This window comes from Salvelinus sp. IW2-2015, linkage group LG4p (genome assembly GCF_002910315.2).
Source record: "Salvelinus sp. IW2-2015 linkage group LG4p, ASM291031v2, whole genome shotgun sequence".
NCBI classification, from domain to species: domain Eukaryota; kingdom Metazoa; phylum Chordata; class Actinopteri; order Salmoniformes; family Salmonidae; genus Salvelinus; species Salvelinus sp. IW2-2015.
The window spans coordinates 2,485,475-2,501,267 of NC_036841.1; the positions used below are offsets into that span (position 1 = coordinate 2,485,475).

The window sequence follows — 15,793 nt, forward strand, 5'->3', positions numbered from 1 at the left end:
ACCTACATAGACCTAGTTATAACATAACGTAACCCTACAATAGACCTAGTTATAACATAACAGTAACCCTACAATAGACCTAGTTATTAACAAACATACAGTAACCTACAATATACCTAGTTAACATACAGTAACCCTACCAATAGACCTAGTTTATACATACCAGTAACCCTACAATAGACCTAGTTTATAACATACAGTAACCCTAAAATAGACCTGGTTATAACATACAGTAACCCTAAAATAGCGCTAGTTATATAACATACAGTAACCCTAAAATAGAGCCTAGTTATAACATACAAGTAACCCTAATAGACCTAGTTATAAAATACAGTAACCCTAAAATAGAACCTAGTTAATAACATACAGTAACCCTACAATAGACCTAGTTATAACATACAGTAACCCTACAATATACCTAGTTATACAATACAGCTAACCCCTAAAATAGACCTAGTTATAACATACAGTAACCCTAAAATAGACCTAGTTATAACATAACAGTAAGCCCTACACTAGACCTAGTTATAACATCCAGTACCCTAGAATAGACTAGTTATAACATACAGTAACCCTAAGCAATATACAACTAGTTACTAAACATACAGCACCCTGACAATAGACCTAGTTATGAACATACAGTAACCCTACAATAGACCTAGTTATAACATACAGTAACCCTACATAGACCTAGTTATAAACAACATACGTAACCCTACAATAGACCTAGTTTAACATTCAGATAACCCTACAATAAACGTAGTTATAACAAAACAGTAACCCTACAATAAACCTAGTTATAACATTCGTAACCCTACAATAGACCTAGTTAAACTACAGTAACCCTACAATAGACCTAGTTATAACATCAGTAACCCTACAATAGACCTAGTTATAACATACAGTAACCCTACAATAGACCTAGTTATAACATACAGTAACCTTACAATAGACCTAGTTATAACATACAGTACCTCTACAATAGACCTAGTTAATAACATACAGTAAACCTAACAATAGACCTAGTTATAACATACAGTAACCCTACAATAGACCTAGTTATAACAAACAGTAACCCTACAATAGACCTAGTTATAACTTCAGTAACCTACAATAGACTAGTTATAACATCAGTAACCCTAAAATGACACTAGTTATAAACATACAGGTAACCTACAATAGACCTAGTTATAACATACAGTAACCCTACAATAGACCTAGTTATAACATACAGTAACCCTACAATAGACCCTAGTTATAACATACAGTAACCTACTATTAACCCACAAAGACCTAGTTATAACATACAGTAACCCTACAATAGACCTAGTTATAACATACAGTAACCCTACAATAGACCTAGTTATAATAACAAACATCAACAGTAACCCTACAATAGACCTAGTTATAACATACAGTAACCCTACAATAAGACCTAGTTATAACATACAGTAATACCCTAAAATAGCTAGTTACATACAGTAACCCTAAATAGACCTAGTATAACATACAGTAAACCCTACAATAGACCTAGTTATAACATACAGTAACCCTACAATTGGACTCTAGTTATAACATACAGTAACCCACAATAGACTAGTTATAACATACAGTAACCTACAATAGACCTAGTTATAACATACAGTAACCCTACACATAGACGCTAGTTATAACATACAGTAACCCTACATATGACCTAGTTATAACATACAGTAACCCTACAATAGCCTAGTTATAACATACAGTAACCCTACAATAGACCTAGTTATAACATACAGTAACCCTACAATAGACCTAGTTTATAACATACCAGTAACCCTACAATAGACCTAGTTATAACATACAGTAACCCTACAATAGACCTAGTTATAACATACAGTAACCCTACAATAGACCTAGTTATAACAAACATGTAGCCTATCTAGTTTGTTTTTATTGGCTTCAACATGGACATATTTGACTACACCACCGTTGCATATCCACATTTTTGAAAATGCACTGCGTTTCGAGCCATGGACAATTGAACATTGCCCAAACGTTATAATAAAGATAAGCCTACCATCCGCTAATTAACATGGGCACTGTTACTGACTTTACCACGTGAATGGTAAACAAACAAACAGTAAAATAGCCTAGGCTACAAGTGGAGACAGCACCAAGAACAGTGATTGGAATTCCTGCGATTTGACTGTTTGGTTACAAAATCTAAAGGAAAACAATGATATCAGTATATTTTAATATCTTGATGTTCCTAAACAGACTTCCTACAGTCACTGAAACCTTTCATTCAGTGGGCATCACACACATACCCTAATGAAGAACAAGCTGCATGGACAAAAATAATATCCAATTCAAAGAAAAAACAGGAATGTGAGGAACTGTATCAAGGTCTACGTAATACTCTTACAATATAGCTCCATGAGCCTAGTTTGAGCACACTAACATACTATATGGTGTAGACTGATGTGGTAGTCCCTGTATCATGAATAGTGGGACCCCAGCTAATGTCATCTAATGAAGCAATTAAACATTTCCAGACACAACGCAATTTGCATTTTGATTAAGTTTGTCAATAATTAATCTGTGCCAGTACTGAGCCATGCTGAAGCTGTGGCATCTCAGCATGACACAACACACACACACACACACACACCACCACATAACACACACCACACACACACACACACACACACACACACACACACACACACACACACAACACACACACACACACACACACACACACACACACACACACACACACACACACACACACACACACACACACACACACAACACACACACACACACACACACACACACACAGAGACTTCTACACACTGGCATGGCCTGCCTGCAGCACTGTCTGTGAATAGGCTGAAAGGCCAGATTGATTCTAATATCTGGACATTTGCCACATGTCTCTACTACAGGTCACTGCTGAATCTCTCTGCATGAATGCCTGTCTTATGGGAAAATAGCAGAACATATCACTATCACACTGGGTGAGTGGTGAGTTCACCTTGCCCTCCAACACACACTGAGAGGAGGAGATGGAGAAYAGAGGCAGACCCCTGTCTTACAGCGGTGGCCCCACTCCATCAGTGACAAAGAGCCCCTTACCAGGATAGTGAACTGAAGTCACAGCGTCACTGATGCCAGGCAGGGCCCTCTGAATGGTATCACTTTTCCCTGGATGAGCTGGCAGTGCCCAGATGAAGTCTATACAGGGCACCAGGAGACTGTATAACAGTACGGCTATAACAGATATCATATTCCGGTCATGTTCTCCAAGCTGCTCCTCCTCCAGCTGTTGCTCCTCTACCACTTACACAAGAGACAGATCACAGGCTTGGAGGCTGGAGCAGAGCATGTAAGACACAGTCCAATAAAACCTATGTCCAGTTTCCTTAAATATACTGTGGATAGGTTCCAGTGGGCCACGCAGTACATCATATAACAGGACAAAAGCCCATTGTTATTGAATTATTTGCTTTGAATATACTGTGACTAAAAGATGTCCCAGAAATAGACTGGGCTGACCTTTCAGCATGGCAGTAGTCATGTTGTCTTTTATGCTGGAGCATCAGGTAATTGTTTTGTTGTGCTAGCATCAATGATCGAAGATGAAACAGTCTTTTTTCCGACATTCTAGTCTCAGCCCACACACTGACACACAAGCAACAATTGCAAATAAATTGCCCATTTAGTGTCTGTGTATTTTAATGTTAATCTATAGGAGACCAAGGCTATTGAGGCAAACATGTTTCAAGCTGTGAAAAGATGTGTGAAGCTGATGGTAAAAGTGATGTGCATAAGTTGGTGTGTGTGTGTGTGTGTGTGTGTGTGTGTGTGTGTGTGTGTGTGTGTGTGTGTGGTGTGTGTGTGTGTGTGTGTGTGTGTGTGTGTGTGTGTGGTGTGTGTGTGTGTGTGTGTGTGTGTGTGTGTGTGTGTGTGGTGTGTGTGTGTGCGCACACGTCCTTATCGCTTTGTCTCTGACTGAGAGATAACAATTATAAAATGTTTGAACGTCTCGAGCGGACTTCAACTAAAGATGATTCAATATTTATTGGAATTTCCTCATAAAGCGATTGAACGTACTACAAATGGCTTCTTTCTACAATACAAACAGTAGTCCCAAATCTGTCCCAAATGGGACCCTATTCTCTATATAGCGCACTTCTTTTATCCAGAGCCCTGGTCAAAAGCAGTGCACTATATAGGGAATAGGGTGCCATTTCGGACATAGCCATAGAATCAACAGTGTGGGGCTAAAACACTTCCTACTGAACTGTCCTTTATCTTCCATTAATAAGTCATGTTGGTTTCCTCACCTTCAGTTTGACATGCGTCCTCCTGCGAAGCCACTTCTCCCGTGGGCTGGATGGAGAGAAGGGGTCTGAGTCCTTGCTGTCAGCTTCCTGGGCCTTCACACTGTCGCATCGTATGAGCTACATGAACACACACACAAGCACGCACGCACACATTCCATTAATCCACCGCTGGCTTAGTCCACTCAGTATGACGGCACTTCTCAAACAGAATCCCTAGTCTACATTTAGGCACCTGATGCACATTTATCAGTGGAGTGTCACACGACCTACAGACAAAACAATTATATGGAATACTCATCCTCTGGTGCTCAAACACACTTTAGAGAGAATGAAACAAGGACTGTCATTATCTTGAGGCGTACACAGTCACAGATGCTAACTGGAGCTCATTTGRCAAGAGGAAGATTGAGGTGTATTAACAGGATAGCTAGAGGATGATCCGCTATGGAGTGGACGCTATGTACATTTAATCTCAGAAGTTGAGAAGAAAAACCTGTCTATCTTTAGCCTAATCAATGTGTAGCCAGGCTAATGAAACAGCAGGGCTAATGATGTGTTTCCAAAGAGTAGAGGAGAGGAGAGGAGAGGTTGCAGTGAGAGAAGGAGCTCTACTCCATGACTGTATTAACGAGATCCCAGTTTAAGATTCAACCTCTTATTACACAGCAATTATGTAAGAATAGGTAATTGATTTCACTAGACCAGCCATTAAGTACAGTACAGTAAATAAATGAAAAGGGCAGTAAGTTTGTGCGAACCACTGGAAGTAAGCTTGATGCGAATCATAAGGTCCGTATCCATTTCCATGATAGGATATCGATTGGAGCTGAAACCCACTGATCCAAGATAACAATCAGTCAGTTTATTATCTTCATGGCAGAGATAGATAATACATCTTATTTCCTGTGTACTCTCTGATTCCCCTCACGTCACTCTCCCACACAAAAGACTGAGGTTCCGCAGCAGCCAACACCATGGGTGCACTTTCCAAATAGCACCTTATTCCCTATATCGAGCACTACTTTTAACCAGAGCCCTATGGGTCCTGGTCAAAAGTAGTGCACTATATAGGGAATAGGGTGCAATTTGAGACACAACCCCTTACTGTATTGGGAGGGTGCTCTGGTCTCTTCTCCTTAAAGTATGTGGACACCCCTTCAAATTAGTGGATTCAGCTATTTCAGCCACACCGGTTGCTGACAGGTGTATAAAATCGAGCACACAACCATGCAATCACCATAAAAAAATATCTGCCCTTTCCCACCTGGACAAAAGGAACACCTATGTGAGAATGCTGTTCATTGACTACAGCTCAGCGTTCAACACCATAGTGCCCACAATTCCCCCTCAGGAGACTGAAAAGATTTGACATGGGTCCCAAGATCTTCAAAATGTTCTACAGCTGCACCATCGAGAGCATCCTGACCGGTTGCATCACCGCCAGGTATGGCAACTGCTCGGCATCCGACCGTAAGCGCTACAGAGGATAGTGCGTACGGCCCAGTACATCACTGGGGCCAAGCTTCCTGCCATCCAGGACCTATATACTAGGTGGTGTCAGAGGAAGGCCCAAAAAATCGTCAAAGACTCCAGAACAATTAATAAAATGGCTAACCGGACTATTTGCATTGACCCCCCCATGTTTTTACACTGCTGTTAATCACTGTTTATGCATAGTCACTTTACCCCTACCCACATGCACAAATTACCTCAGCTAACCTGTACCCTTGCACAATGACTCGGTATCGATGTTCCATTTTATTAAATGTTTTACTTTAGTTTATTTAGTAAACAACCCCATTGAAAGCCTTTGGGATGAATTGGAACTCCAACTACGAGTCAGGCCTAATCGCCCAACATCATTGGGCGAATGGACGACCTCACTAATGGTCTTGTGGCTGAATGGAAGCAAGTCTCCGCAGCAATATTCCAACATCTAGTGGAAAGCCTTCTCAGAAGAGTGGAGGCTGTTATATTAGCAAACAGAGGACCAACTCCATATTAATGCTCATGATTTTGGAGTGAGATTTTCAACGAGCAGGTGTCCACATACTTTTAGCCATGTAGTATATCTCATTGCTCTCTAATGACAATGTTAAAAGGCTGTCACTGGTCAGATGGGTTTTAATTGGACACGACACACTGGCTGGTTTTATTCAATCTGCGAGTGTCTGAAGATATCACGAGCAGATCCACACACACCTCCGACATACACGTAATACACACACACACCCTCACACACACATATGCATGCAGGCATGCAAYCACACACAGCCACAATCCCCWGCACAAATAATGACTGTTGGTATACAGTATCTGAATTCTAGGCTCAATAGTCACGAGAACCACAAACACACACATATACATATGGAGGGGTGGGTGTTACCTGTCGGAGCAGAAACGCAGCTACATCAGTGGACTCCCAATAGGAGGCATGAAAGAGATGAGGCAGTGCCACGGTGGGGAAGGAGGTCAACACGTCTGGACAGTACAGAGAATAGTCCAACCTCTTAGAGCCCCACCAGCTACTGGAAACTGAGGCACACACACATGCGCGCAAACACAAACCACACGCGCACACACACACACACACACACACACACACACACACACACACACACACACACACACACACACACACACACACACACACACACACACACACACACACACACACACACACACACACACACACACACACACACACAAACAAAAAGAGAGAGACGAGCGAGAGAGAGAGAGAGAGAGAGAGAGAAACACACAGAAGGGGGAGAATGAACACAGGAATATCAAGATAATAAGGTTTTCTTGGAGTTATTTGAAGTGATTTGTGGATACTAATGGTATTATTCATCTGGTCTTTTAGGCACCACAGTATAGCAATAGAAGTAGGTTAATCTGAGGTAAAATCTGGGAGGCTGGCTATATGTACCCACCGTAGATAATGATGATTAATAATGTATAGAGCGTAGCCCCAATGTGTCTTTTCCTCTGATCCTAATGAGCAGTCTCCACCTCTCTCTGTCTCTCTCTTCTAAACCTCTTTCTCTCTCTTTATGTGCTTTCTCTCCTCTCTCTCTGTTCTTCTCTTTCTCTCGTCCTCTTGCTGTTCTTTTTCTCTCTCTCTCTCTCCCCATGTCTTCTGCTACCTTCTTTTCTCTCCTCTCTGTCTTCTTTTCTCTCTCTCTCTATATGCTTCTTTCTCTTTCCTCTCTCTCTATGTTCTTCTCTTCTCTTCTCTCTCTCTCTCTTCTCTCTCTCTCTTCTCTCTTGCTGTCTCTCTCATGCTTTCTTCTTATCTTCTTCTCCTCACTTCTTTCTCTCTCTCTATGCTTCTTTCTCTCTCTCTCTCTCGTGCTTCTTTTCTCTCTCTCTCTCTGTGCTTCTTTCTCTCTCCCTCTGCCTCTTTCTCTCTATATCTCTCTCTCTTTTCATATCACTGCCTTTCTCTTTCTTTCTTTCTCTATCTTGTCCTCTCTCTCTCTTTTGCCATTTCTCTCTGCCTCTCTCTCCCTCTCTCCTGTCTCTCTTTCATTCTCTCTCCCACTCACTGTTGGTGATGGTGCTACTCATCCGGCCCACAGAGCAGAAGGACGTCTCACTGTCCACGCTGGTCACACTGGCTCTGCGCCCTCCTCCTCCTCCCCTTCCACTGCTGTCTGTCCCAGGGGAAGGGMGCATGGTRGGGGCACCAGGACTGGGCTCTGCCTCCAGGAAAACCTCTGGGTGACTTTGGATACTGTCAGCTAAAATGACAGAGAGACAGAGAGAGAGAGAGGCAGAGGGAGAGAGRGGTAGAAAGAGTGAGAGAGGGAGAGGGAGGGAGAGTTTAATTATATAACAATTAGCTAGTAACATTTTCTGTGAATCAGTACTGTTATGGGCGTCCCGAGTGGCACAGCGGTCTAATATACTGCATCTCAGTGCTGGAGGCGTCACTACAGATCTGGGATGTCCTTGTCCCATCGCGCTCTAGTGACTCCTTGTGGCGGTCAGGRGCATGCAAGCTGACTTCGGTGGTCAGTTGTACGGTGTTTCCTCCAACARGTTGGTGCAGCAGGKTTCTGGGTTAAGCGCGCAGTGTGTCAAGAAGCAGTGTGGCTTGGATGGGTTGTTTTTCGGAGGACGCATTGCTCTCGATCTTCGCCTCTCCCGAGTCCGTACGGGAGTTGCAGCGATGGGACAAGACTGTAATTACCAATTGGATATCACGAAATTGGGAGAAAAAGGGGTAKAGTTTTAAATAAAAAATGCAATACTGTTATATGGTCCAATATGCTAGTATGTGGTATTATCTTGTTTTGTGCATCCTAGAGGAAAGCCTTGGACACACACACAGTGTCAGGTAATTAGGTTGGGCTTGTAATGATCCAGGGATTGTGACCGATGGTGATGACCAATCAAAACACCCAACCCCAGGAGCTGAGAGAGAGAGGTCAGTGAGGGAAACTGTAAACAACTACACTACAGCCCAGATGGACCTAGTTACTCATCACCTTTATTTTTGGACGGATGTGTATGTTTTGTCCCGTAGACTGAAGGAGGAAACTTGTATTTCCCCCGTGATATATATGGTTGTATCAGAGAACATGGACCTGTAGGATAGTCTTTACAAGACATGGCATACTCGTAGCAGATCAATAATATCATTCTTAGAGAGACAAGTGACTGCTCCCTCTGTTCAATGATACATTTATGTTGAACTTCACAGGAGCCTCTCTGGAATAAAGAAGGAGAGTGGGAGGGAGAGAGAGAGGTAGTATAAGAGAGAGCAATGAAGAGAAAAGAGAGAGACAGATAGACTACAAGGGAAATGTGTCATCGTTTCCTAGACATGTTGAGGCCAATGTATTTTCTCTTCATCCAATTCAATTGAACTGTTCATTCTACGTGGATTTGTTCTTAACCCCTTATTTGAGCCTTTTCTTCTATTTCCTTTCCATTTTATATGTCTGTAATAGCTTGACAATATACTCTCTGTCTCTGGKAGCAGCATGAGTAGGGCTCAGGTATGGTTGGCATGGTTACAGTACAGCGTTGTTGTTTATTGTAATGAAAGGCTGTAGTAAAGGCTATCTGTAGTATAGGTTATATGAGTGCATCCACGTTGTTCCAATCAATTCTCCAGCTCTGGCAACATTATCATTAGCCTGCTGTAACAACTATGCTATGGTGTACTGTACTGTAGACAGAAAGAGGGAGGGGAAGGACAAAGCCAGTGAATTGAGTGTAAAAAAGAAAAGAAAAGCCTTGACATATCAATATCCATAAAAGCAACCCAATAACAATATCCAATATCCAATATCCTTTGTGTGAGTCCCAAATGGCACCCTATTCTCTATATAGTGCACTACTTTTGACCAGGGCCCTTTTCAAAAGAAGTGCACTATAGGGAATAGGGTCCCATTTGTGATGGAGACAGTCTGTTGTCGGTCTGTCCTCTGTCTCAGTTACATGTAAGGCTCTTGCAGTATTGCATGGTAATCTATCACATTACATTTAACATTGACTCTGAAAGGAACCGACAGTCTGAGTGTCTACCTGGAGAACGTTCCATTAAACACAGGCATATTTAAGGCGTGCGTGCGTGTTCTCATGCATGTATGTGTATATGTGGGTGATTACTGGTTACCGAGCGGTGAATCACTGGATGCCACAGATGTAGAGGGTGGACRAGACRCTGTTTGATGACATGTTCTCAGCAGGCTATGGCCTCTCCAAGTTGAACCAGTGGATCCATCAGTAGCCAGGTATTTTGTTTTTACATTATGGTAGGGCCAGTAGAACACAGAAAGGCTGGATGATTTCTATTATGGGCAGCAGGGGGGAGGGGATGAGGGGAGAACAGTTTGAGAGAGCAACATGGATGCCAGGATATGGAGATACACAATGAGAACATGGTCCGTGTGTGTGTGTGTGTGTGTGTGTGTTTATGTGACTCTATTCCTGTGTGTTTGCATGTCTGCATATCAAAATATGTTATTGTGAGCCATCGTCTATCAGCTCGGTCCTTAATTAAAGGATGTCTACTGTCATTACGCAATCCATTCCAGTGAGGTTAACTCTTTGCGTGTTGCTGCCGCTGTGACCTTTAGTGGAGCATTTAAACAAAGCATCGGGTGCTCCTCCACACTACTCGGCTGTCAGTCTAATTTCCCCTGTCTGTAAGGGACTGGCAACCGCCGCAGAATACAAACTCCAGGCTGCTTTCCCCGGCAGGCGTGTGGGGGAATCAGGTGGAGCTAATACAGGCCTGCCGTTATGGTGGCCAAGAAAAACTAACAGTTTAGACTGGTCTTTTTATAGGCATGGGGAAAGGTGGCAAGGATGGTCACATACATATTCACAGTGTCACACAGGGCTAAGTAAATGTTGGAAAATAAACAATCAGCATACTAGAGTGTGTGTGTCTATGGGAGAGTGAAAATAGTGTTTTGTTGTATGGCAATTGGTGTAAAAATGTGACTGGGTGTGACAGATATTTTCCTTAATCTGTTGTATCCTTTTACAAATGCATGTACGCAAGCACATGCATGGACCCACGTGCACACACATACACACACACAAACACACACACACACACACACACACACACACACACACACACACACACACATACACACACACACACACACAGACTAGGGTTCCATTAGCCTATCAAAAAATTAAAAGCTGATAAATAAAACTGGTGCCAGCCAACAGGGAGAATAATAAAAATCCCATTGCAAAATCCTATTCATTGTTGGAAAAACCTGTCAATGGAAATATATTTGACCGCTCATCCTTATCAGTCTATAGGTTCATTTGCATAATTTTGTGGAATTCAATTGCCGCGTGTGTATTTTCGTTAGTCGTTATGTTTATCACACGAGCACAGTGTACAGATACAGAGCCTATGAGCTGCTACAGCTCCTCAAACAGCTCATGTTGCTGCTGGAGTGAAACGTGCTTTTATAAGCCCAATGATTACGTAACCATTCTAAATGCAATCGCGTGTTAAAAACGATTTTGATGGCCACAATTAAAAAGAGCTACTAAAAAGAGCTTTATTTGTCAATTGAAGTGCGCTTACTATTCGCCATTCAAGTGCATATACGAAACGGTAGGGAGGCTTCTTTCTCCAGTAGCCAATGGCACAATTCTAGTCATAATAGCAATCCATGCTAGTTATTGCATCTTTAGATCTCCCCGTTTCTAAATGTCCTTGCATCGTCGAGTTGCATGTATGGTTAAGATGAATAACCATAATCTAAATGTTKTTTTTGTCATTCTGAACACCATTACGCACCCAATCCATATGGGTACAGTACATTTCTCAAATGTTCTTTAAATGAAAATGCTGCAGGCCAAATGTCCGACACCACAATCTACTGACCCTGACACAACACATGCGTGCGCACGCATGCACGCACGCACACACACACACACATCTTCTATTTTTAATGAGCCCCGTTCCTTCTACTCTCAGTGGAGCCCTCATCCTCTGTCACTTTAGTGTTAGTGGGGACTTTCACAGCACACTGCACACAGACAGGGGACACTGACTGTGACGCACTCTCTGTTGAGAGAAAGCAACAACACCAGCAACCTCTGTTTGCTGGAGGAGAAACAGAAGTTGAGAGAGTGACTGAGAGAGAGATGATTGAGACTCTGCATGCAGAATTCTGCAAAAATATCCTCTGTGTACCACGTAAAACACCAAATAATGCATGCAGAGTAGAATTAGGCCGATACCGGCTAATTATCAAAATCCAGAAAAGAGCTGTTAAATTCTACAACCACCTAAAAGGAAGCGATTCCCAAACCTTCCATAACAAAGCCATCACCTACAGAAAGATTTACCTGGAGAAGAGTCCCCTAAGCAAGCTGGTCCTGGGGCTCTGTTCACAAACACAAACACACCCCACAGAGCTCTAGGACAGCAGCACAATTAGACACAACCAAATCAAGAGAAAACAAAAAGATAATTACTTGACACATTGGAAAGAATTAACAAAAAAACAGAGCAAACTAGAATGATATTTGGCCCTCAACAGAGAGTACACAGTGGCAGAATACCTGACCACTGTGACTGACCCAAACTTAAGGAAAGCTTTGACTATGTACAGACTCAGTGAGCATAGCCTTGCTATTGAGAAAGGCCACGTAGACAGACCTGGCTCTCAAGAGAAGACAGGCTATGTGCACACTGCCCACAAAATGAGATGGAAACTGAGCTGCACTTCCTAACCTCCTGCCCAATGTATGACCATATTCGAGACACATATTTCCCTCAGATTACACAGACCTACAAAGAATTCGTAAACAAACCCAATTTTGATAAACTCCCATATCTACTGGGTGAAATACCACAGTGTGCCATCACAGCAGTAAGATTTGTGACCTGTTGCCAGAAGAAAAGGTCAACCAGTGAAGAACAAACACCACTGTAAAAACAACCCATTTTTATGGTTATTTACAGTTGAAGTTGGGAAGTTTACATACACATTTGCCAAATACATTTAAACTCCTTTTTTCACAATTCCTGACATTAAAACCTAGTAAAAATTCCCTGTCTTAGGTCAGTTAGGATCACCACTTTATTTTAAGAATGTGTAATGTCAGAATAATAGTAGAGAGAATTATTTATTTCAGATTGTATTTCTTTCATCACATTCCCAGTGGGTCAGAAGTTTACATACACTCAATTAGTATTTGGTAGCATTGCCTTTAAATTGTTTAACTTGGGTCAAACATTTCAGGTAGTCTTCCACAAGCTTCCCACAATAAGTTGGGTGAATTRTGGCCCATTCCTCCTGACAGAGCTGGTGTAACTGAGACCGGTTTTTAGGCCTCCTTGCTCACACACGCTTTTACAGTTCTGCCCACAAATTTTCTATAGGATTGAGGTCAGGACTTTATGATGACCACTCCAATACCTTGACTTTGTTGTCCTTAAGCCATTTTGCCACAACTTTGGAAGTATGCTTGGGGTTATTGTCCATTTGGACGACTCATTTGCGACCAATCTTTAACTTCCTGACTGATGACTTGAGATGTTGCTTCAATATATCCACATAATTTTCCTCCCTCATGATGCCATCTATTTTGTGAAGTGCACCAGCCCACCCTGCAGCAAAGCACCCCCACAACATGATGCTGCCACCCCCATGGTCCCCTGTTCTGGGATTGATTTGCACTTTTCGCACCAAAGTACGTTCATCTCTAGGAGACAGAACACGTCTCCTTCCTGAGTGGTATGACGGCTGCGTGGTCCCATGGTGTTTATACTTGCGTACTATTGTTTATACAGATGAACGTGGTTCCTTCAGGCGTTTGGAAATTGCTCCCAAGGATGAACCAACCGGACTCTAAAGCTGTGTTAGGTTGGATGGGGAGCGATGCTGCACAACTATTGTCAGGTCTCTCCAGATCTCACGACTTCCACCGAAGTTGGTGCCTCTCCTTGTTCGGGCGGTCGACGTCACCGGCTTTCTAGCCTCCACCGATCTACATTTCTTTTTCCATTTGTTTTGTCTGTATTGTACACACCTGGTTCCCATTACGTTTGAATTATTTCCCTATTTAACCCTCTGGAGCCATCATGGTTTTGTGCGTGTTTATTGTTGTCAGTTGTCTCGTTTATGTGATTCTGGATTTTTGTTCTCCTTGTTGGAAGATTATTTTTGAGTAAAGTTACAATTATTACTCATCTCTGTGTCCTGCGCCTGACTCCGCCTTACCCACATCACCTAGACGCTGACAGAAACACGCACCATATAATGGAGTCAGCAGGAGCACACAGCCCTCCTCTACCTATGGAGGAGCGCGTCCAGCAAGCCATGGAGCGATGGGAGAGAGGGGTTTTTCCAGCAACCCCATCATCATCACCCCAGCTCCCACAACAACCCACACCGCTGTCCACCTATCCTTCCCCTGGATCCAGTGGGATTCGGCTCGCGCTCCCGGGGGTATACGATGGAACGGCTGCCGGGTGCCAGGGGTTCCTACTCCAGCAGGGGCTCTACCTGGCAACCGTTCACCCAGCTCCTTCAGGATGTGAGAGTGTAAACGCCCTCATCTCCTGTCTGACTGGTAGAGCACTCGAATGGGCCAACGCAGTCTGGGGAAGGGAAGGACCGACGTTGGACAATTATGAGGATTTTACCCGCTGCTTCCGGGTGGTTTTCGATCATCCACCTGAAGGGAGAGCGGCGGGGGAACGCTTGTATCATCTCAGACAGGGGATGAGCAGCGCACAAGACTTCGCTCTGGACTTTCGAACTCTGGCCGCCGGCTCGGGATGGAGTGAGCGGGCCCTGATCGACCACTACATGTGTAGTCTACGCGAGGACGTTCGTAGGGAGCTAGCCTGCAGGGACACCACCCTTACCTTTGACCAGCTGGTGGACCTATCCATCAGGCTGGATAACCTGTTGGCCTCCCGCGGACGTCCGGATCGGGGTCCGTCAGTTCCATCCCCCAGCACCTCAGATCCGACACCAATGGAGCTAGGAGGTGCTGCTATGAGGGGGACCGGAGGGGGGGCCATTCCCTGCACCACCTGTGGCCGCAGAGGACACACTGCTGGTCGGTGCTGGGGAGGTTCTCCAGGGAGTCGAGGCAGCAGGCAGGGCACTGGTGGATCATCCCAGGTGAGTAGGCACCCGACTCACCCAGAGCTTCCTGTTTCGCACATGTGTGTATATATAAAAATTCCTGAGTGTTCCCCGCATTCCCAGCATAAGGCGCTAGTAGATTCAGGTGCAGCTGGGAACTTTATTGATCGTTCATTTGCAATTAGATTAGGGATCTCTATTGTTCCTGTTGATGTGCCCTTCCCTGTACATGCCTTAGATAGTCGTCCTTTAGGGTCCGGACTGATCAGGGAGGTCACAGCTCCACTAAGTTTGATAACGCAGGGGGATCATAAGGAGAGAACTAGTCTCTTTCTGATCAATTCACCTGCATTTCCTGTGGTGTTGGGGCGTCCCTGGTTGGCCGATAATGACCCCACTATTTCGTGGAAACAGGGGGCTCTCAAGGGATGGTCACGTCAGTGCTCAGGGAGGTGTGTAGGTGTTTCCATATGTGCAACTACGGTGGAGAGTCCAAACCAGGTCTCCACCATGCACATCCCCCCTGAATATGCCAATTTGGCTCTCGCCTTCTGTAAAAAGAAGGCGACTCAATTACCACCCCATCGACGGGGGGATTGTGCGACAAATCTCCTGGTAGACGGAGCACTTCCCAGGAGTCACGTGTATCCTTTGTCACAGGAGGAGACGGCGGCTATGGAAACATATGTCTCCGAATCTCTGGGCAGGGATACATTTGGCATTCCACTTCACCTGCCTCCTCGAGTTTCTTTTGTGAAGAAGAAGGATGGAGGTTTACACCCGTGTATTGACTATCGAGGTATAAATCAGATCACAGTGAAGTACAGTTACCCGCTGCCTCTCATAGCCAGTGTGACAGAG

The 15,793-nt window shown here is 43.8% G+C and overlaps 1 protein-coding gene across 1 annotated transcript in view; it reads right to left on the minus strand.

The window, feature by feature from the left end:
• pitpnm3 (PITPNM family member 3) overlaps nucleotides 1–15,793 on the minus strand; it is a 138,150-nt gene that overhangs the window by 9,717 nt on the left and 112,640 nt on the right. Inside the window, exons 11-13 of the mRNA XM_070436713.1 lie at nucleotides 7,886–8,080; nucleotides 6,721–6,869; nucleotides 4,335–4,451 (exon numbers count right to left, since the gene is read on the minus strand). Of these exons, the coding sequence (XP_070292814.1) occupies nucleotides 4,335–4,451; nucleotides 6,721–6,869; nucleotides 7,886–8,080 (461 nt within the window). The remainder of the gene's footprint in view (nucleotides 1–4,334; nucleotides 4,452–6,720; nucleotides 6,870–7,885; nucleotides 8,081–15,793) is intronic.